At 56.1% G+C, this 20,468-nt stretch overlaps 4 protein-coding genes across 4 annotated transcripts; 2 read left to right on the top strand and 2 right to left on the bottom strand.

Moving 5' to 3' along the window:
- Window positions 1-872: 872 nt before the first annotated feature.
- EsH8_IX_000783 (uncharacterized protein) lies at window positions 873-2,783 on the bottom strand (the record flags this gene model as incomplete). Its single annotated transcript, XM_083267119.1, has 2 exons — window positions 873-2,508; window positions 2,560-2,783. 2 exons carry the CDS (start codon window positions 2,781-2,783, stop codon window positions 873-875), a joined length of 1,860 nt encoding a protein of 619 aa, XP_083130684.1.
- A 3,448-nt stretch (window positions 2,784-6,231) lies between these two features.
- EsH8_IX_000782 (uncharacterized protein) lies at window positions 6,232-6,699 on the top strand (the record flags this gene model as incomplete). Its single annotated transcript, XM_083267118.1, has 3 exons — window positions 6,232-6,363; window positions 6,424-6,641; window positions 6,696-6,699. The coding sequence occupies 3 exons, from the start codon at window positions 6,232-6,234 to the stop codon at window positions 6,697-6,699; spliced, it is 354 nt and encodes a 117-aa protein (XP_083130683.1).
- Window positions 6,700-14,135: 7,436 nt separating this feature from the next.
- On the top strand, window positions 14,136-16,181 carry EsH8_IX_000781 (uncharacterized protein; the record flags this gene model as incomplete). Its single annotated transcript, XM_083267117.1, has 1 exon — window positions 14,136-16,181. One exon carries the CDS (start codon window positions 14,136-14,138, stop codon window positions 16,179-16,181), a length of 2,046 nt encoding a protein of 681 aa, XP_083130682.1.
- A 1,122-nt stretch (window positions 16,182-17,303) lies between these two features.
- On the bottom strand, window positions 17,304-19,471 carry EsH8_IX_000780 (Hsp90 protein-domain-containing protein; the record flags this gene model as incomplete). Its single annotated transcript, XM_083267116.1, has 2 exons — window positions 17,304-19,151; window positions 19,208-19,471. The coding sequence occupies 2 exons, from the start codon at window positions 19,469-19,471 to the stop codon at window positions 17,304-17,306; spliced, it is 2,112 nt and encodes a 703-aa protein (XP_083130681.1).
- Between the last annotated feature and the right edge of the window lie 997 nt (window positions 19,472-20,468).

The raw sequence follows: 20,468 nt of genomic DNA, 5'->3' as shown, positions 1-20,468 counted from the left end.
CTTCTTTCCGTCCTTCCTTTTCCTTCCCCACTTCCTTCCTTGCTTGCCTCCTCCTTTTGGCTCGTTCCTTCTCAAGACACGGAATGGGGCAAGAACCCCTCCCCCCTTCGCGCCCCTTTACTCCGGTCCTTCCCGGCGGAACGGGGCTCCGGGTGCGGAAGCAGCTTCTTCCCCTTGTGCCTTCCGTTGAGCCCATCTCAGACAGTAACATCCACAGGTTCCCTCTTTCCTCGGCATCCTTCCTGCCGGTCCGCCTGCATCATGTCCCGGGTGCCTCCCGTTCCCTGGGATTCCCTTTTTCGTTCGTTCTTGTAGTGACGGCAGCTTCCATGCCGCTAAACACGCAATCTTGCGAACGCTGGTACCGGTACCATGAACCGATTTCGAATCATGACATCTTCGGTATGATATACCCCATCTTCCCATGCAGGTGATGTTCAGAACTTGCGTTCGCTGGGTGATCCCGCTCGTCCTCGTCCGCTGCTTCTAGTCTCTCTGTTGGTGTTGATAACCTGCAGGAGTGTTTGGCGCTTCCTCATCATTCAGTTGTTCTGGCAATGGGCTAATGGTTTTTCCAACTGCTCCCAATGTACCATTGGCACCGCCGTGCTTCTTTGGCGGTTCGGTTGTGGCGAAGACGGCATCCGGTGTTCTGAAAAGCATACCGGCGACGGCCGTCATGAAGCATCCCCAACATCAGAACCTGCAACATCTTCGCCGTACCATGCGAGCACGCCGCATGCGAGCTTGCACATGACTAACGTAGTCGGCTCCTTGTCACTGCTGCATCTCCAGATTGATTTAGCCTCTGCCGTCCACCTCAGCGCGGCTGGTGGTGTCAAGTCTACTGCTCCCGTGAAAACCATCACCGACTACCGAATGTCTCCGTCAAGTGCGTACAAGTACTCGACATCTGGGTCAATAATGTGATCCTCTGGGCGCGGCGAATACTCTGTCGAGAGCATAGCGGGCGACCCGGATTGAGATGTGTTTGTCCACTCCAATGAGCCACTAGGAATCCCCACAAACGATGCAGGGGACACCTTTTCAGCCCAGCCGAAAGGAGGCAGTTGAAGCCAGCCAGGTGCGTCTTCTTCCTCGTCGTCAGATTTCCACAACCAATGCGGCAAATCCTCTATTCCATCTGTCACGTCGCTGTCATCGTCGTAGTCGTCACAGAAGCCCTTCGATAACGATGCCGACTTCTCTGCAAAAGCTGCAAGCCGTTCCATGCGGTATTGGTGTACGCGGTCGGCCTTGGTTGTCTTGCCTGTCTCCCGGAGCAGCTTTTCCAAGTTGGCCAACGACGTCATCGAGATTCGTTCATCTGCATCCGAAGTCAAGGAGATTCGAGCCGCCGATTTGAAGGATGCAATCGCCGCCGAGGTATTGCTCATCCGATAATACTTGACTCCGAGCTCGAGATTTACGGCGGCTTCCTGTTCGTCTGTCATGCTGTAGGCATTCATGTGCGAGGTCAGCACCTCGACTGCCTCGTCCAGTCGGCCTTGGTTTTCCTTGCAGGCCGCCAACAACCCCGCGTGCGAGAGCGCCATGTCGCTCAACCACGCATGCTGTTGCCCTGATGCCTCGGCACGGGCGCGGTGGCGGCTTAGCATCGTCTCACAGTCCTCCGGGTCTTGTCGGGCAAATATGCAATCGAGGTAATCACTGTATAGCAGATGCGTCAGATAATTGGCTGGCCCTACACGCTCCTCGATTTCGGGTAGCAGCAATCCGTACAGTCGCATGGAGAGCTCGTAGTAGTCGGAAAAGTCGGTCGCACCCAGTCGGCGCCATATGTGGGCAAGAATATGATGGGGCCCCAACACGATTGGAATCAACCCAGCCAGGTAGTCGAGGACGAGGCGGAGGAGGTCGTGCTTGTGGTGCCTTTCCAGGTACCAGAGCAGGCAAACAGTCCTGGCGACGAAGTCTGGGCTCTCGGCAGCCACGATCTCCTTGAGTGATTCGAAGGCCGGCCCGAGGACGCGGTTTATGTCGATCTGGTCTCCTCTTATCATGCACCGATTCACCAAAGCGAAGCTCGCAATGACCCTCTCGAACAAATCGTTGCTTCGGTCCCCTTGGTCCAATCGACTGTTGGAGCATTCGACATCGTATTCGCACCACCAAGCTCCTGACGAGAAGGAACCGTCAATGTAGTCTCGGAACAAGCACAGCACCTGCTCCGTACTTTGCAGCTCTGTCGTCGGTGCCAGGGCTCTGGTCGGGCTTGGGGCCGGTGAAGGCGTTCGACAAGTCACCTCGAGGGCGGTCTGCACGCTGGGTGTTTGCCCTGCTCTGAATTTGGCCAGCAACGACGGGTTTCGCTTGAGGTACCGGTTGATGTTTTCCAGGTCCACGGGCTGTCCGCGTATCCTGAATTCTGTCGGTTGTCTCAAAGCGTCTCGGTCCCGCTTGAGGAGCATGATGGCCAACACCTCGTCACCTTTGAGCTTCTTGTCAAGACCCCATTTCCATATCCTCGACTTGTACATCTTGACACTGTTGCTGGTCAGTGAGAAGTGCGCGAAAGTTGGGAAGCATTATACTTGCGTGGCGACAAAATGGTAGTCACGCTCCATGATTTCCATGACCTCCTTCAATGATTTCCTCTCTTCTTGGTACAGTCGGGTAATGATTGGGCGCTTCTTCTCCCAGATTTCTGCGGGCACGCGCTTACGCGGTTTTGCCGACGGCCCAGGACTCGCCATGTCGTCAGCTTCGGAATCAGTGGATGATTTCCTCTTGGCAGGGACAGCCACGCCGGAGACCTTCATCGCACTTGTTCCGTTGATTTCAAAAGTTTGCAATGCCAACAAAAATCAGCAGCGGTATCGGCAGCGGGTACAACTTTTCGGGATTGGCTCCGTGTTGGAATTTCTTGGGCTTTAACGTCATGGAGCATTTTTCCTCGGAAGAACGCGGGGAAGCGGTTGAATATGTTTTTGAAGCAGGAAAAAGGGGATTTGACTGGTAAGCAGATGAACCACTAAGCCCGGCAAGTCTCCATCTTCTCGCCCCCAGTTCAGCATGGCCAGCCTACTCACGGTATTGGGCCCAATGCCACCCCTCTCAGCGGCAGCATACAACCCCTGCAGCGTGGCACTGGTCGCTCCTGCAGAGAGACCTCACATCTAGCGCGAATACCTAGTCGACCTTCCACGAGCGGGATTACACGGCCACACACACCCGCTTAACCGCTGCCGACTCCCATTCCCCACCAAGGAGTTTCGCTAGCCAAGACGACCAGCATGCTACAGGGGAGAAGAGTTGAAGTGGGGAGGTGGTAGGGGGGAGCAACGGGCGATCAGCAACGGTCAGCTGCCAGTATGTGGCGGTCCAGCAGCCCAAGACTAATTGAGAGAGCTGTGACGCGGCGATGACCATTGAGCTGGCCGCCGTGTTACTCTCTCCCTGGCCAGGCGATAGCAGTAGCCAAATCTGAAGGACGAAGATGCGGACCAAGCATGAGAGAAAGTGTGGTTTGCCAGCTCCACCAACGCGGTCCTCACCCCCGACCAGTTTTCTCTTTGCGCACCCAACATAGTTGGTTGCCTAACAGTGGCTCGACTCCAAATGGGAGAACTCAAAATTCGACTGCCTACCCAGGGGGTGAGATCCGCTCATTGCACTAACCCCCATTAACGCCGCGGCGATGTTCCAGTACGGTACTCTCTCGAGCTGCCTCCCGAGTCCCGACACACAGTATGTATGTATCAACGCCAGTCCAAAGATCTGTAGACGAGCTCGACGCTTAGAGTGGGGAACGGGTCGGGTGTCATATAAGCACAGGGTCAATGCTTCTGAACCTGGTTCAGCACCCTAACAAAGCGGAAAACAGGAGAAACCCGCTCGATGAGGCAGATGGCACGTTGACCAAGCTGGCTAGACTCGTCGGGAACCTGGACATCTCGCAGCCTAAGGCCAATGAACGACGCAGGTGCTCGCCTAATCTTGCCATTGATTGGTGACGTTACGTGGCTGCTCGTCCAAGAATGGGCGGAATTACAGCGACACCCCGTTGGCGGCGGCCGCAGAGCCCCAGAAAGTCCCACATTGACACGGCGCTTTCAATCCTCTTGACTTTTCCAGCCAAGCGGAAGCTAGTCAAGCGGAAGCCAGTCAGTCGGGTCGACTCGCCGGCTGGCCCGGCTTGGGACGTAGCCAATCATATCAACATGGCTACGACATGCCTTATTCTCTCAGTCTCCATTATTCGGACTGCGAAACATTGGAAATGAGGAATTACACAACCATCATTCGAGACTAGAAATCCCCAGACGCCAACATACGCAACTAATCGTATCCCGGCGGCAACAGCCACACTTTTGAAGAGATCCAAATCGGAGCGATCTGCAACAGCCGTCACTTAATCCCTTTGATAGCATCCCTCACCATAGAGTGAGATGATGCTAGGCGCGTTGTGCCACCGGGCTATCTAACTCCCGCTCATAGAGTCTCTTGGAAGAAGGCCCCGCCAGGCCATCTTCCCCACCAAAGACTTTCATCCCGCGCTGATTAAACTCACAAGGAGCCAACAGGCACCCCAGTCCCCTGGCGCATTTTCCCTCTGGCACGTCGCATGGGCCATCAAAGATGGGTGACAAGATCCCATCACCCTGGTTCATGGGCAAAGGGTATCCGGCAAGTAAAGGGTTCTCATGTCATCCCAGACGAGGTCCTACTCAGAGAAGAAGAAAAGATAAACACCACCAAATGACGACGAGTAGTCCCCACAACTTGGGTTTTCAACCCACTGCTGCCTGGTCGCACTTCTTGATTGTTGTTTGACCCTGAAGCGAACCCCGGTAAGTTTTGTGCTTCGCGGAACGTATCTTCAGGCTACAGAATTATTTTGGGTGGCACTTTCCAGAACAAACACCATTCGAGGCTGCCTAGAGTCTTGCATCAAAAACATCAACACTCTCCCAATCGCCCAGGACCGCCTAGGCGGCCGCTTACGGCGCCGCAAAGTACCTACTTCGGCCCATCGAGATGAACCGACACATTGACACGAGCGGTACCTTGCCTATGAGATGACGAAGGATCGTATTTCAATGACAGTGCCGCTCGGTGAAGGTCTGATGCTTTATTTGGGGACACAGACAGCGCTCAACTAGAATTTTGCTTCCGAGGGTCGTCATTCATATTACGTATGGCTCCGTTTTCGCCTCGGCCCCGACGAGACTCGCGGCCGATTGTGGCTGCCGCCGTGTGCAAACGGAGCCAACGCCAATGCTACCCAGATCATCCGGGCTCATGAACGGACTTTAGGATTGGTTCAAGCTTCAGCCCTACGTTGATGCAGGACCACGAGTGCGCCTTTAAAGATGCAAGGTCAAATATGAAAAGCCCTATGGCTCCAGCTGCGCCTGATTCTCGAGTCTAGCTTGTGGCGGCAGTTGTAGGCTAACTTGACTTGATCCTTCAGGGTTTACCGGGTTTAACTGTCATGAGGAACGCGAAAGAATTAAGGGTGCATTGCTGCATGTATCCTCTACAGTGTTGCATTGAGGCCATTCAGAACCCCAATGGTGCGGATTCACAGTCTGTTCGTGAACGGGCGAATCACGCTGAGCGATTGGGTCAGCTGCAGCTAATTACCCACATCCTGGCACATCCTGGCAACCGTGCTAGCTGATGGCTCCCGGCACAGACTGGCGCACATGATCCGGCACGACGGGACTTTGGTTCATGTATGATGGCACTTCTGCGATGGCTGTAAGGTACGCAACTTGGATGAGCCCTGGCACAGCCTGGTTGTTCTACCATCATTCCTCCTCACAAACTTCGCCGCGACTATTCCACCCGGAATGGTATCTTTTACAAAGTCGAAGACAGAATAACTGCAAAAGTTCTTCCTGAGGAATGCCATAGGCCACTTTCAGAAACGGGGCACATTAGGCAGAGTTCTCACTGTGTCCAGCAAGACCCCCGTTGCCTGCCTTGGGCTGGCCGGGGTGTGGATTGATCGTGAGACCAACCGACGGCTCTGCCTAGTTTCGGGGCCAAGCTTTCCAAGTCATTGGAGATGCCATGACAGCTCCAGTCCAACAGTCTCCCGTACACCTCCTCGAAGCTTCGCCTCGGAGGGCTGATTTCTCAACCCTCCAAAGTCCCTCCGCGATAGATCTGGTCTCGTCGTTCACATTCGGCAATGGGCAGAAGCTCCCTTCCTCCTCCTCATCTCTGAAGAATATAAACCTCGTGTGAGGCTGCTTCAGCATGAGCCAACAAGACCAACATCCTTCCCAAAACCATATGAGCTCTTCGTCATCTCGTCAAGCGCCACCCATCCAGCCAACGTACGCTCAACGAGAAGTCGGCGACCTTCTCCGCAAGCTCCAAGAGACGACTGTAAGTTCAAGCCCAAGCCGGAGCGCACTGGCTCTATACTAACACAGCGGTCTCAACTAGATAGCAGCTTTAAAAACCTCAGCCATCGCAATGGACTCTCGCAACTCGTATGGCAGCAGCAGCTCCAAGGGCACCTCGCCCGATGACAAGGGCAAAGGCCACGACCAATCTGCCATCTTCGACGGCCTCCTGCCTCGAATTGAGACAAGGGGTCAGAGCAAGAACTCCTCCAAGAAGAGCAGCGACAAGAAGAAAGAAGGCAAAAGCTCAAGTCGGCAGTAGGGTCTCTTGATTGGTTACTGGGGCACAGACGCTGACGAAACATATCACAGCTGAAGGAGCAATAGCCTGATCGCATGCGGCAGAGTGGTCCTGCAGTCCGCGGAAGGCGTAATTGCATCTCGCTGTACAACAATAGTACAGACTTGTGGTTGCGAATTTGCTTCGTCGAACTGGCTCGAACACGCTTCAGGCTCATGATATCCACGATATGTCTGGCCCGTGACCGGTCCACCGTTGGTTGGGTGGTCTGGCCCGCCACCGACATGTGCCGGCGTGGCAGAGGCGCTGTGCTGCGTTGCAGGCGACCGTAGTCAACATGGAACAATAGGGTTCGGTAATTAACCGTGTATTGGACAGTCTGCGTCTGGCGGGTTTCAACCCTCGGGGGCATTCAAACAGGGTGTCGCATCCCACAAACGGCGGGTGTGGGGTGGAATGGCTCATAACTGGGACAATCTAGGGCTGGCAGGTGTAATTGGTTCGGTTCTTATTGGCAACGGCGCAATTCAGACGAGGTGATCAGTATATCGGGTATATCAGTGGAGGTTTCCGTCGACAGTGGAAGTTAACCAACGCATTGTCGACTCCTAAGTATTTGTATATGGGCATTATATTTATTTGGATTTATTTTTCTTGACTTTCTCTGGCCATTTTCCCGTTACACGTGCTTCTCTTTCCCTGTCTCCATTCATCCTGAGCTGTCTCTCTATTGTGAGTCTGCTCTTTCAAATGATATCATGACGGCCCTCCAAGTGAATCAGATCATCGGGAGTGTCTGCCACATCCTAGGAACAGACAGTTGGGTGGCTCTGAAACTGGCTCAGATGAAGTCATGCACAAAATCCTGTTGGGTCTTTGGTTCCCTCCTGTCACCTTGGACAATGAGCGCCCCTAGCATCGATAGTCAACGACGCTTGGCATCATGAAACTGAGGCCATGTTGAATCAAACACGATCCCGCCTTTGTGGTACACCGTGTACAGGGCCTGCAAAGTCCACCATGGCATACTAGCATCAAAATGAGAAGGGAATTACACCCTTCAACTGGCACCGACAACATCCAGATCGAGTTACACTAAAGGTTGACAGATTTTTTTCCCACGAGCCCTGTCACAGAGGTGGGGCCAGCATGGGGGGGATACACGAGGCCCGTGACCCCATGAGTTGATCGCGACACCTCGAATGGCTATCCAGGAACGGGATAGCGCACAGTCGGCCGCCGGGTGGATCACTGTCCTCGTGAGAGCAGGCAATGGTGAGATTAATACCGTACGGTTGCATTTGATTCTACGACTGCCTGGCAGTTTGATCCAGGTGAGCGGAGTTTTTTGTCCAGGCAATGCGTCAAAGGGAAACCCGACGGCGACGCCAGGGTACGGGGATGGGGGCATCGATCAAGGGAGTGAGTCAAACAGGCGGCCGACACGAGCGGAGGCGGCGGGATAGACCGGACGTCTGAGACGTCGCCCTTCGATAGCATATGATGATGCTGGGAGGGATCCCACTTGGCGTCCCCGGCGACGATTATCTGGATTGCTTACGTCTTTCCTGCTGGTGGGCATTGATTACTCACTAGCAAGCGGCACAGTCACCATGGTGAGCGGCAGTGCCCATTTTCCACTTGCACGCACACCTCCTATCTCGTGAAGTTGCATACGCGCTGGCGTGCGCGGCTCCCCGGCCCCCAAATGCATCTCCGTTCAGTCACAGGCCAAGAGGCCCCCGGTACCCGGTCCCTGATTAGACTCCCGTCAGATGTGGTGGTGGTGGTGGTGGTGGTGGTGGCCAACGGGGCGGCGGCCGCGCGGAGAGGGTGCGCACGAGCCACAGGGCTCGGTGAAGAAGCCAACGATGGACGACCGACGACGACCGACGATGACCGGGCAGGGGATCCAACGATCCAACGCGCCCTAGGTCGACACACCAGTGATCGATACTTGTTCTGACCAGACTGTCCAAGCCGGGCTATTCCGCGAGTCAGCTAGGCCTTTCTCTGCAGTCCCGCTGCCCCGGGACCACGAAAGAGCAGCCGTTTACTTTCATGCTCGGTTCCTCTTTAGGAACTCCGGGGAAGGTCGGGACTTTGGCCCTCGCCCTGACTACTTTCTTGGCCACAGCAGAGACATCACCACGAGGATTCGTTCCTTCGCCAGAGCAAGAGTGGGCTGCGGGTTTGGAGGGTGACCTAGTCTAGGGATTCGGCTACGGCCGTTGAGACTGGCTAGGGGTCCCTGGGGGTTAGGGTACCCCGGACCCCTCTGATCAGGATACCACTTCTCTTGGCAGCGTTCTTCATCGATGGGGCACCACTGTCAAACCTCCCCTTCTGATTGCTTCGCATTCATGTACGTCGAGTCCGAGAATAATGGAACCGCGTCTACGACTTGCAGCAGAGGCACGGGTAACCCTCGAGGGGGGACGACGTCGCGCGCCGCTGGGTCCCGCTCCGACGCATATCGGGTCGCTATCCCTCCTCTTTGGTCAGATTGTGACCCCGAACCCTGGGAACGAATGTAACAATCACAGAATTGGAGTGTTCAGTCTCTGATGAGGGTGGAGGAGGATACTGCGAGCAATCCTTGCTTTCAGCTCTAGGCCTCTCGCCAGGCTGGACCTTTCGCTGGGCTCGGCCGAAGGCGGGGGAATTGTTCCTGTCCATGATGAAATGGCCACATCCACACCCGAACAAGCGCGAGAACATCAGGGAGCTGGCCGGCGGGGGCCCTTAAACCCGAGTCGGGGACAACGTCCTTCCTCTTTTCTTCAGGGCCGGAGGGGAAGATTGGATGGTGTGCTGGGCCTGACATCGCCGCTGCTGGGGTCTCACAGACTTCCCAGTCTAATCTCTTCTAGGCTGCTGGATAAACCCTAGGCATTTTACTTGGGGAGGGGCAGGCAGCTAGTCTTGATGCAGACACTCTACTGGGGGTTGGGGATATGCGGGCCCTCACTTGAAGGAGGGGGGGGGAGGGACTCGGACCATGAGGCTATTCAGACGTCAAATACGGTCTAAGAACATGGCCATCCTGACCAACAAGTCAAGGGGGAGCAGCCCAACTACGTCTACCTGCAGTGCGGAACGGTTTGGGCGGACTGCAGAACAATGGGCGCGATGGAAGGACTTTTGTCCTCTTCTTTCTTCGCCGCTCGGGATATTTCACTTGCGGCCGTAGATCAGGCCTCCTCCTCCTCTTCCTCCGGCTTTAATAACTACTGTTCGACTCACTTGGCTGGGCCCATACGAAAGGGGGGGAAGGGGGAAGGGGGGGAGGGGGGTAGGCTGACCAGGCAACAGAAATCAAGAAACGACAAGGCAGATCCTGCCCGATAACCCGATTACCTTTTTTTCTCCATTTGCAGGATTGCGGCATCCTCGCGGCAAAGCATGGTGCATGTTTGTTGGCACCAACCTTTAATCCCGAACAGCCGGTTCTTGATCTTCACCCCTCCCCCTCCCCCCCTCTCACCCCCCCTTTCCTGCCCCTTCTGCCGACGGAGCGGGTTTTTCCTCGTGGAATTTGCTGCGCCAGGTATCTTGCGGCGCGGTAGCACCATTTTGTCGTCATTCCAACATCGCCCCATATCTCCCATCACATCTTTTCGGCGTTGGGCGGTTCCGAGGCAAAGCAACGTTGCTTCTTGTGAAATCTGGGGGAGCTGACCACTTCTGGTCGTCCGGGGACGGCCTGATTCTAGTTTGCACTTACTCCTACCCCCCCCAGGCCTACTGAAACCCGTTCATCCATCCCGTCCTCCTCAGAAATCCTGACGCGTGTAATGCTAGGCAGCACCAAGCGGCCGGTTCTTGGGGTCGGCGGTGCTCCCGTCAAGGCCCATCCCTCGCCTTCGGAGGCGGCCGGCTGTCCTGCCGGCCGGCTGGCCTGCGCTTATGCCTTGGGGAAGCGGCTTTCTTTCCGCTCCCCACATTGCGTGCTCTCACCCCTTCGCCTCTCGCGTATATTTGAAATACGGCGGCTGATCCCTGGGCTTCGAGATTCTAGAGTCGAAGGTTGGGGAGGAGGGAGGGGGGGAGGCAGGGGACAGTGGAGTGACGGGGTTTCTTTCGGGGCGGGGTACTTTTGTAGACCATCCTCCCGGCATTGCTTCTCCCGTGTCCTACGGACTAGTTGATTTGGAATCAGTCGTGTTTGGTAATGATTACTCTTGCAATGGGCGCAGTGAAAACGACACACCACCAACAGGGGGCTAGTGCGCTTAAGATGGGAGGGAGCCGCGCCGCATGCCGCGCCTCCTGTCCTCTTTTTCCGCGCCATACCTAGACCACGGGCTCTTTTCCGTGGTCGACCAACCCTGCAAACCGTCCAAGACCCATTCCGGATTCGGTGTCGGTGTGCCCTCCCGCGTACTGGACTCGTCGGGATATGCCGTTAGCCCGTCTACCCGAGGGCTTATTCCCACTTGCCAGCCACGAGGAGGTTGCTCTTCGTCACGGCCACTGTCGTCTTGGTGAGGGAAACTGCTTTTGATTCGAGGTTTAGGGCGCTAAAGGCGGCTGTCCTTCGGGGCCCCCTGTCAACCTGGCGCCCGTTGGCTTGAAAGGTCATGAGTGTTTTTGCCTTCCGTCTACGGTGGCGTTTGGTCAACGCTGCTCTTGGTCAGTTTGGAGAGTGCGTGGGGGTTTGGGTTGTATGATACTCCCCTGATAACAGTGCTGTCCGGTGTGAGGGAGCGTCGGAATAGGACCCCGGGCTCAGTTTGTACTTTGCTTCTCTTCGTAAATTATTGTTGGAGGGAGGTGGAAGCAAGAACGCCTTGAGTGGCTGTGAAAACCACTCCAGGATCTCCCAACTTTAATTTCACCCATCAGGGGCTCAGTAGGCAGGAACTCTTGCTAGTATTGCCGGGAACCCCCGTTCTTGGCGTCCTGGAAGCACGTCGGTCAAGGACCGATGGGGGGGGTACACAAGGGGGGCATCGAGTCCCCGGCATCCTTCACACATTCAACGCGTAAATCTGCCAATGACAAACTTCTTCGGACAGAAAGAGGGACATTTGAGCGCCGGATACTCGGTCCTAGGCACATGAAGAGGCATCTCCCATTGGGAGTGTGACAGCTGCATTGTAGTAGAACGGTGCAAGACCAAAGACCCATCTAGCACCTCGCTGAGGAGTCATTGTTGTCTCTGTTTTGTCAAAATAATATCTGACAAAGCCATGTTCGGATGTATAATGAATCTTTATCGAAGCATCGGTGCCGCCTCGGCGAGCCAGGCATACTCAGGGGCACCGGCGCGAACGGAAGCAACGAAGATGGCGTGGAAGTCTATCTTGTAGGGAGGTAGGCCAAAATCCTTGGTCATAGTAAATGCCGGGACTTGCTCTATGTTTTTGTGTGAATAAACCGCGTCAATCATGGTGTGAGAAAGAAGAACAGGTGAGGTATTAGGTAGACGCCTTCAAGGATTGTGCCGTTCAAATTGTTCATCAGCGACGCATCGTGATTTACCATTTATGAAATTTGTTAGTATGGAACATTTGAAATATATTTCCTTCATATAGAAAGGTCCCGTTAGTGATTCTGATCTGCGTTGTGTTCGTGCTGAGACACTACGCATATACGAAGTGGACGGAGCTGGCGGAAGTGCAGAGTTTCACGAGGCAATTCACAACTACGGAGATCTGGTCTTACCTCGTGGCATAGCACTGATGCCTTGCTTCCACAAAGTGTACGCTAGGAATCGCGGGCAACATTCTGTTTCAAATATTCGACCCCCGAGCCTTTACATTGCGTAACAAGCAGTGAGCTGGTGGACAATGAACTCCCCCTTTAACTTTCATTACTTGAGATTGACGCCGCCCACCAGTCAACAACTTGGAAAAGGAGGGGCAAAACCTGGGGACTTTTCTTTTCCTGCTTCTGTCACTTTTCACCTCGATCTCTGCAGCCTGGAAGCTTAAACACGATGCAAAAGGGCATCATGCATTTGGCGTCATTCGAAGTGACCCAAGCAAGGTATGATCGATGCTACGTGAAAAACCCTGCTGCTTCTGCTGCTGTCGTCGCCTTCCGCTGACTACGCTGCCTCTAGTCAACGAACCGTCTCGACGTCTTCGGTTTCTGGGGACTTGAAAAGCACTTCGGGCGACTGATCATCACCATTTGTGTCGCGACCATGTCACGCCCTTATTCTCGCCGTCATCCCCGCCACCCTTCATCTCGCAGCTAGGCGCGTGTGTCTCAGTGATACCTGACCATTCCTTTGGCGGCGTACTTATGCAGCCGGCCGAAGAAGAACTTGATCGAGGGGTCAAGAATAAGCTTATTAGTGAAAAGGGGGGAAGCATTGTGGGGTGCAGACGACCGACGGCCTGTTATGGGTGGAGGCTCCGGGTAGTTCACGATGGCTTCTGGAGCTCATCAACACCCACTGGAAGAACTCGACGTTGTTAGCACCACTACGAGCCCATTTGGACGGCTCCCCGGGTTTTATCCAGCTCATGCCATACATTATCACCAAGGCGAGCATTTGGTACCACGCCGCAGCTGCGTGGTACCAAGAAAGACACCTCGTTCGTTACGAAACTACTCCTCCAACCGGGCAAAAGTCTCCGCAGGTTGTCAGACAAGCGGGTACAAGACCGGGCCCGGGCATTGGGTTCCCAGCCTATCTTGGCCAACAGTAGTGCCCCATCGCGGCAGTCTCGCGAACACGAGAAACCACTTGAAAAAAGCCGGCGAGCTGTATTCATTCCGCTCGGAATCTTGGCCTGAGTGGCGATGGCGGTTCTTGGCCCAGCAGACTCGCCCGCGAGAGCACTGTTTCTGGACTGGGCAGGTCTTTTCATCTGGGGAGTCCTCAGATCCCCAAGGCTTTGACGACAGGGCAGGAAATCCGACGAGAGCAGGTCCATTCAACTATGCCCCCGGCGCTCTATCCCCGCCTTCTCCCACGCGGTGGTTTTTTTCTGCTTCTTTTTTTTTTTCGTCGTCTACTTTTAGGCGGTCAAAGCCAGCGCTTACATGACAGAGTGATTAAAACACCGACGCGAATGCTGGCCATGCTGGAATCATTTTATATGCGACTTCTGCTCCAAGAATTCTGGGCGACAAAGAGGCCAAACGCACCGGCGGGAGAGTTGGAGTTGGAGGTTAGATCTTCTCCATTCATGAACCCCCGCACCCCGCGGATCTGCAACCAAAAAACAACAACAACGAACAAGCCCCCCGCCGGACCGCTCGCCGGTTCGCTCCAGATTTACCCCGACGTCCCCTCAATCTTGGAAAAACAACGCGGGGAAATTCGATCCCAGCGTTGCATTTGTCCCGCTGCGACGGTGCTCTAACCGACCTTGCTGGGGAACAAACCCGCGCGCGCGCGCCCAGAGATCCTGCGTGGGCGTCATTGAAATAAACACCGTTGCGCCTGTCCTCCCCGCATACGACGTCAAGATGGCACGCACACCCGTCCCTCCGGTTCTCGTATCACCTCCATCACCACCACAGCAGCAGCAGCAGCCGCCGCCGCCGCCATGATGGCGCCCTTCCTCTGGCTCGCCTTGTGCGCCCCACTACTGGCCTCGGCCATCGACCCGTCCCGGCCGTGGGAGGCTTACATCAAGAGCCCGTCATCCCGTACTGTTCTCCCCAGGCAGATCCACGCCATCTCCGGCGCTGCCGACGTTACATCCGCCGCCGATGGTAGCTACGTCCTCTCGCTGCAGCCGGGCGGCCAGGTCTCCCTCGACTTCGGCTATGTAGGCGGCCTCCTCTCCATGAGGACGGAGACGGAAGCTGCCGGCGCCGGCGACCCGGAGGACCCGGCCGAGGAGCCGCACTTCTCCTTGGCCTTCGCCGAATCCCCCTCCTTCGTCCGCGCCATCTCCGACGACACGGGCGCCGTGCCGACCCAGGACTACGACAAGGCCCTCAACGTGACCGCGGCCCCCGGGTCGCACCCGTACGACATGCCCGCGGAGCGCTTCCGCGGCGGCTTCCGCTTCGTCACGGTCCACGCCTTCCGCCCCGTCACCGTCTCCTCCATCGTCTGCCACCTCGGCTACTCGCCATCCCAGGACGACCCCAGCCAGTACGCGGGCCACTTCTACACGCCCGACGACGACGTGCTGGTGCGGGCGTGGTACGCCGGCGTCTTCACCGCGCAGACCAACATCGCGCCGCCAAACACCAGCCGCTGGCTCCCCCAGGTCAAGGACGGGTGGGCGTACAACGCGACGCTCGGCGCCGAGGGCCCCATGCTCCTCGACGGCGCCAAGCGCGACCGCGCCGTGTGGCCGGGCGACCTGGGCGTGGCCGGCACAACCGCCTACCTCGGGCTCGGGGCCGTCGGCCTGGAGTCGGTGTACTACGCGCTGGAGACAATGTTCATTTACCAGAACGCCTCGACCGGCGCGCTCCCCTTCGCCGGCCCGACGACGGGGTCCTGGCGGCGCGGCGCGCGGAGCGATACCTACCACGCCTGGACTCTGATCGCGTGCTTCAATTACGCCGTCTTCACGAGCGACGCGGCGTGGGTGGATTCCCGATGGGGGAACATCACGGCCGGCCTCGGGTACATCCTCCGGGCCGTCGACAACGACGTCGGCCTCGCGGAGCAGGTCGAGCCGAACGACTGGGCGAGGCTCGGCGGAGGGGGGTTCAACAGCGCGCTGAACGCGCTGAACTACCACGCCCTCCAAGCGCTCTCGACTTTGGCTGCGGACACGGCCACGGAGGCCAACGGGCGCGGGGAGCAGGCCGCGGCGTGGGCGGCGGCGGCGGCGAGGCTGAAGGAGGCGTACAACGCCGTGCTCTGGGACGGCTCCGCGTCTCTGTTCCGCGACAACGAGACGGAGGCCGGCGCGCTGCTTTTCCCGCAGGACGGCAACGCGCTGGCGCTGTACTACAACCTCACGCTGTCCGGGTCGCAGGCGTCCGCCGTCTCGGCGGCGTTGCTGCGGAACTGGAACGACATCGGCCCCGTCACGCCCGAGCTGCCGGACACGATCTCCCCCTTCATCTCCAGCGTCGAGGTGCTCGCGCACCTGGCCGCGGGGAAACCCCGCCGGGCCCTGAGGTTGATGAGGCGGACGTGGGGATACATGCTCGACTCGCCGCTCATGACGGGCGAAACCCTCATAGAGGGAATGAGCGCCAATGGGTCCCTGTACTACCGCTCAAAGAGGGGTTACAACTACGACGCGGCGTACACCTCGCATTCGCACAGCTGGTCGACAGGCCCGACGCAGGCGCTAAGTTTCAAGGTTGCCGGGCTGGAGATTGTGGGTTGGAAGAGGTGGGTTTTCAGGCCGCAGGTTGGGGATTTGAGAAAGGTCGAGGCTGGGTGGACGGATGGTAAGGGCGGGGAGTATGGCGCCGTCGTTGAAGTCCAGGACGGAGAAGGTGAGAATAAGGGGGTACTGGAAGCGGAGGTCTGGGCGCCCAAAGGCACACAAGGGATGATTGAGATTATCACCTGTGACAATATTTTTGTTGACGGAGAAAGATGGGATGGAGCCCGGATAGACGGAGGAGAAAGGAGGAAGGTCAGGGCCGAAGGATGCCGGGTCAGTTGCTAAAGTTAGCATTGATGTTGGTTGCTTTGGCTTCACATATCGTAAGAGGGCTTCGGGCCACAAGGCCGTGAAGTTAAGGGTTTAAAAGGAACCAGCATGGCGTGGAAAGACGTTCCACTGTTAGTCGGAAGAGACTCCTGACCGTTTTGTTTGCAATTATGGTCCAATAGAACAAACAGTACGCGCCTTTAGATATGCGAAGCAATAGGGGTTAGTTAGTAGGCATTGCTTTCTCTTTTCTTCAGAAAGGAAAAAAGAACTCAAGCTTAGATCAGCAGACCTCAGCGAAAGAAAAACTACGAAGAGACGTAAAAAAGAAGCAGACAGTAAGTAGTAGGTAGTAAGTAAGTAAAGCAGACATAAAAGAAATATTAAAGAAATTGTAAAAAGGAATGCCCCCTCACGGGATTGAACCGTGGACCTTCGCATGACGAACAAGTACGAGTGCGACGCTCTACCACTGAGCCAAAGGGGCAGCTGATAGTGGTGAGATTGGCGTTTTGTGGGTTTATAATCCAGATTCATGCAAATTCGTCGAGTCCGGCCTGAGGGGCCGCTGGAGCCCCTCCATCTTGGTGGGGTTGCGTGGGTGGGTGGGGATGCTCTCGCTTGGTGCACCATCGTTAGCTGGCGAGTTTTCCATCGACGAAGTAACAGCGCTGCTAACAGTTTGGTAGCTAGGCTTGAGAAATCTGTGACATCAACGAATACAGTGATAGGCTCAAAAGAAAGATGACAGGATGGGTCAGTAACAATCGTGGAGGCGAGACGAGTACAACGCCAATCGCGGTGATATGTGTACTGATTCGACAATGTACCTTTAGGCTTGGACAGCGCGGCGTCGAGAACATTGCTGAAGGAGACACACCAAAGAATCACCAGCACAGAGACTCGCGCAAATAATTCAGATAACTGGCCATTGAAAAAAATAAAAGTGTCTTAACCGTTCCAATTCTGTGCATCTACCTCATCTGTCTCATGATCATGACGGGCTAGCTAGAGTACACCCATACGTCTAATATGGGGAGGGAATTATGGAAAACATTCCGAAGCCGCAAAAAACCGATAACCGTCCAACTCCGATGAACTTTTCTCTGGTATCCCGTTTTTCAACCCAAAGACCATTTAGTCAACCTCCTCCATGGCGCTGTCGCCGGTCTCGACGGCAGGAGCGTCAGCAGCGGGGGCGCTCTCGACCTTCTCCTCCTCCTCGTCGATGTTCAGGCCAAGCTGGACAAGCTTGTGGATGCGCTCAGCGAAGCTGGCGGGCTCGTCAATGGTGAAGCCAGAGACAAGCAGGGAGGTCTCGAACAGAAGCTGGACGATGGACTTGACGGTGCGGTCGTTCTCGCCGTCAGCCTCGACCTTGCTCTTGAGCTCCTTGATGATGGTGCTCTTGGGGGAGATCTCAAAGGTCTTCTTGGAAGACATGTAAGAGGACATGGAGGTGTCACGGAGGGCCTGGGCCTTCATGATACGCTCCATGTTGGCGGACCAACCGAACTGGCCAGTGCGGATGGCGCAGGGGGCGCCGACGAGCTTGTGGGAGACGACGACCTTCTCGACCTTGTCGCCGAGGACGTTCTTGAGAGCCTTGGCAAGGTCCTCGTACTCCTTCTCCTCCTCCTCGCGCTTGGCCTTCTCCTCGTCGGTCTCCTCGAGCTCGAAGTCCTTGGTGATGTCGACGAGCTTCTTGCCCTCGAACTCCTTGAGCTGAGTCATGGCGTACTCATCAATGGGGTCAACAAGGAAGAGAACCTCGAAGTTCTTCTCCTTGAGAGAGTCAAGGAAGGGAGACTTGGTGACGGCCTTGATGGACTCGCCAGTGATGTAGTAGATGTTCTTCTGGACCTCGGGCATGCGAGTGACATAGTCGGAGAGGGAGGTGAGGTCATCGCCAGACTTGGTGGAGTTGAAGCGGAGGAGCTTGGCGAGGATGTTGCGGTTCTGGGAGTCCTCGTGGATACCGAGCTTGAGGTTCTTGGAGAAGGCGGAGTAGAACTTGTCGAACTGCTCCTTGTCCTCGGCGATCTCCTGGAAGAGCTCAAGAGCCTTCTTGACGATGTTCTTCTTGATGACCTTCATGATCTTGTTCTGCTGGAGGGTCTCACGGGACAGGTTGAGGGGAAGGTCCTCAGAGTCGACAACACCCTTGACGAAGCTGAGCCACTCGGGGATGAGGTCGGTGGCGTCGTCGGTGATGAAGACGCGGCGGACGTAGAGCTTGATGTTGTTCTTGGTCTTCTTGGTCTCGAACAGGTCGAAGGGGGCGCGCTTGGGGACGAAGAGGATGGCACGGAACTCGAGCTGACCCTCAACGGAGAAGTGCTTGACAGCGAGGTGGTCCTCCCAGTCGTTGGAGAGGGACTTGTAGAAGGAAGCGTACTCCTCCTGGTTGATGTCCTGGGGGTTGCGAGTCCAGATGGGCTTCTGCTTGTTGAGCTCCTCCTCCTCGATGGAGGTCTCCTTGACCTTCTTGGTCTTGGGCTTCTTCTCCTCCTCCTCGTCGTCGACCTCCTCGATCTTGGGCTTCTTGTCGTCACCCTCCTCGGTGGTCTCGGTGGCCTCGGCGTCCTCATCGGGGACCTCCTTCTCGGTCTCCTTGGTGACGTGGAGGTAGATGGGGTAGGAGATGAACTCGGAGTGCTTCTTGATGACCTCCTTGACCTTGGCCTCGTTGAGGTAGTCGGTCTGCTCCTCCTTCAGGTGGAGGATGATCTTGGTGCCGCGGCCAAGGGGCTCACCCTCGGTATCGGGGGTGATGGAGAAGGTGCCACCGGCGGAGGACTCCCAGACGTACTGCTCGTCATCGTTGTGCTTGGAGATGACGGTAACCTTGTCTGCGACGAGGTAGGCAGAGTAGAAACCAACACCGAACTGACCAATCATGGAAATGTCGGCACCGGCGGTGAGGGCCTCCATGAACTGCTTGGTGCCGGAGCGGGCAATGGTACCCAGGTTGTTGACGAGGTCCTGCGGAGGGTTAGCAACTGTTGAGGGGTCATGAATGGTAGCAGGATGCCACTTACAGCCTTGGTGAAACCAATACCGGTATCACGGATGGTGAGAGTCTTGTTCTCCTTGTCGGGGATGATGTCGATTCTCAGGTCCTTGCCCGAGTCGAGCTTGGAGGGGTCGGACAGGGACTCATAGCGGATCTTGTCCAAGGCATCGGAGGCGTTGGAGACAAGTTCACGCAGGAAGATCTCCTTGTTTGAGTAGACAGTGTTGATGATGAGAGACAGGAGCTGAGAGATCTCAGCCTGGAACTCGAAGGTCTCCGGGGAAGACATTGTGATGGCGGATGTGGGTATCTAAGGCGTAACGGTCGTAATTCTGCGAGAGAAGGACTTGTTAGTTGGGTGTCGTTGGAGCAAACGGTTGGCGGCGGGCAAAAGTTGGGATTCCAGTGAGGGGCAGCGTAAGGCGGGGGGAGGGGACCCTTGTGACTAATTCGAGAAACGCAAGCCGAGCGGAGTAGGGCAGTGAGGGTTGCTTCGGGTGATGGGAATTGTTGGAAACGGGTAAGATGAACGACGAGGCTGACGCTGAATAGCGACGGGCACGTGCAAAGTGGGAAAAAAGGGAGTGAGGGGTGGCGTTTGGAGATGCAGCAGCACCGACAGCGGCAACAGCAGCAGGACGAGGAGTATCGAGCTTACCTTGAGAGTTTGACTTCTCTACGATGTGGCAGTTCTTCCGCTGCTACGAATCGAGGAATAGAGGATTTGGTTCTTGGGTAGGAGAGAAGAGGAAAAAATTGAGAAAGGGAGAGAGTTGTGATGCGAGGAGAAAAATAGGTCAGAGAGTCAAGACGGCGGGAAGAGGAGGAGGCTAAAAAAGAAAACCGCCAGAGGCCCAAAGCAGAGACGCAACGACGCTCACCCCCCCAGCTCAGAAATTCTATGCGATTCCATCACCTCCAGGCCTTCCAGACCCTTCTCTGATTCGCTTGCCCTGCCACCACAGCAACCGTGCGGGGCCTCTGATTGGCCGCTCCGAGACCACCACGGTGGGACGGGGTCCTTCCAGATGGAAAAACAGAGAATGGGAAGGCAGAAGGCGGCGGCTTTTCACACGCAGCGCCTGCTGCCCACAGCTCCTGCCATCCTTGCCTTTCCTTGCCTCCCTGTGGAGAAGGAACATCGTCTCTTTGTTCGGCCTTGTTCCATTTTTGGTCCTGCCTTGTCCGCAATTACCCCTCCTTGCACTCCGTTTATTCTGCTCTAATTGCTTGCGAATGCCCTCACGCCTTCCCGAGAATTCCATCGTCTGCTGGACTGTTCTGTC

Source organism: Colletotrichum jinshuiense, chromosome 9 (assembly GCF_051148585.1).
Source record: "Colletotrichum jinshuiense chromosome 9, complete sequence".
NCBI lineage: Eukaryota > Fungi > Ascomycota > Sordariomycetes > Glomerellales > Glomerellaceae > Colletotrichum > Colletotrichum jinshuiense.
Note: the sequence above shows the minus strand (reverse complement) of the source record. Positions and strands in the feature narration are given on the sequence as shown.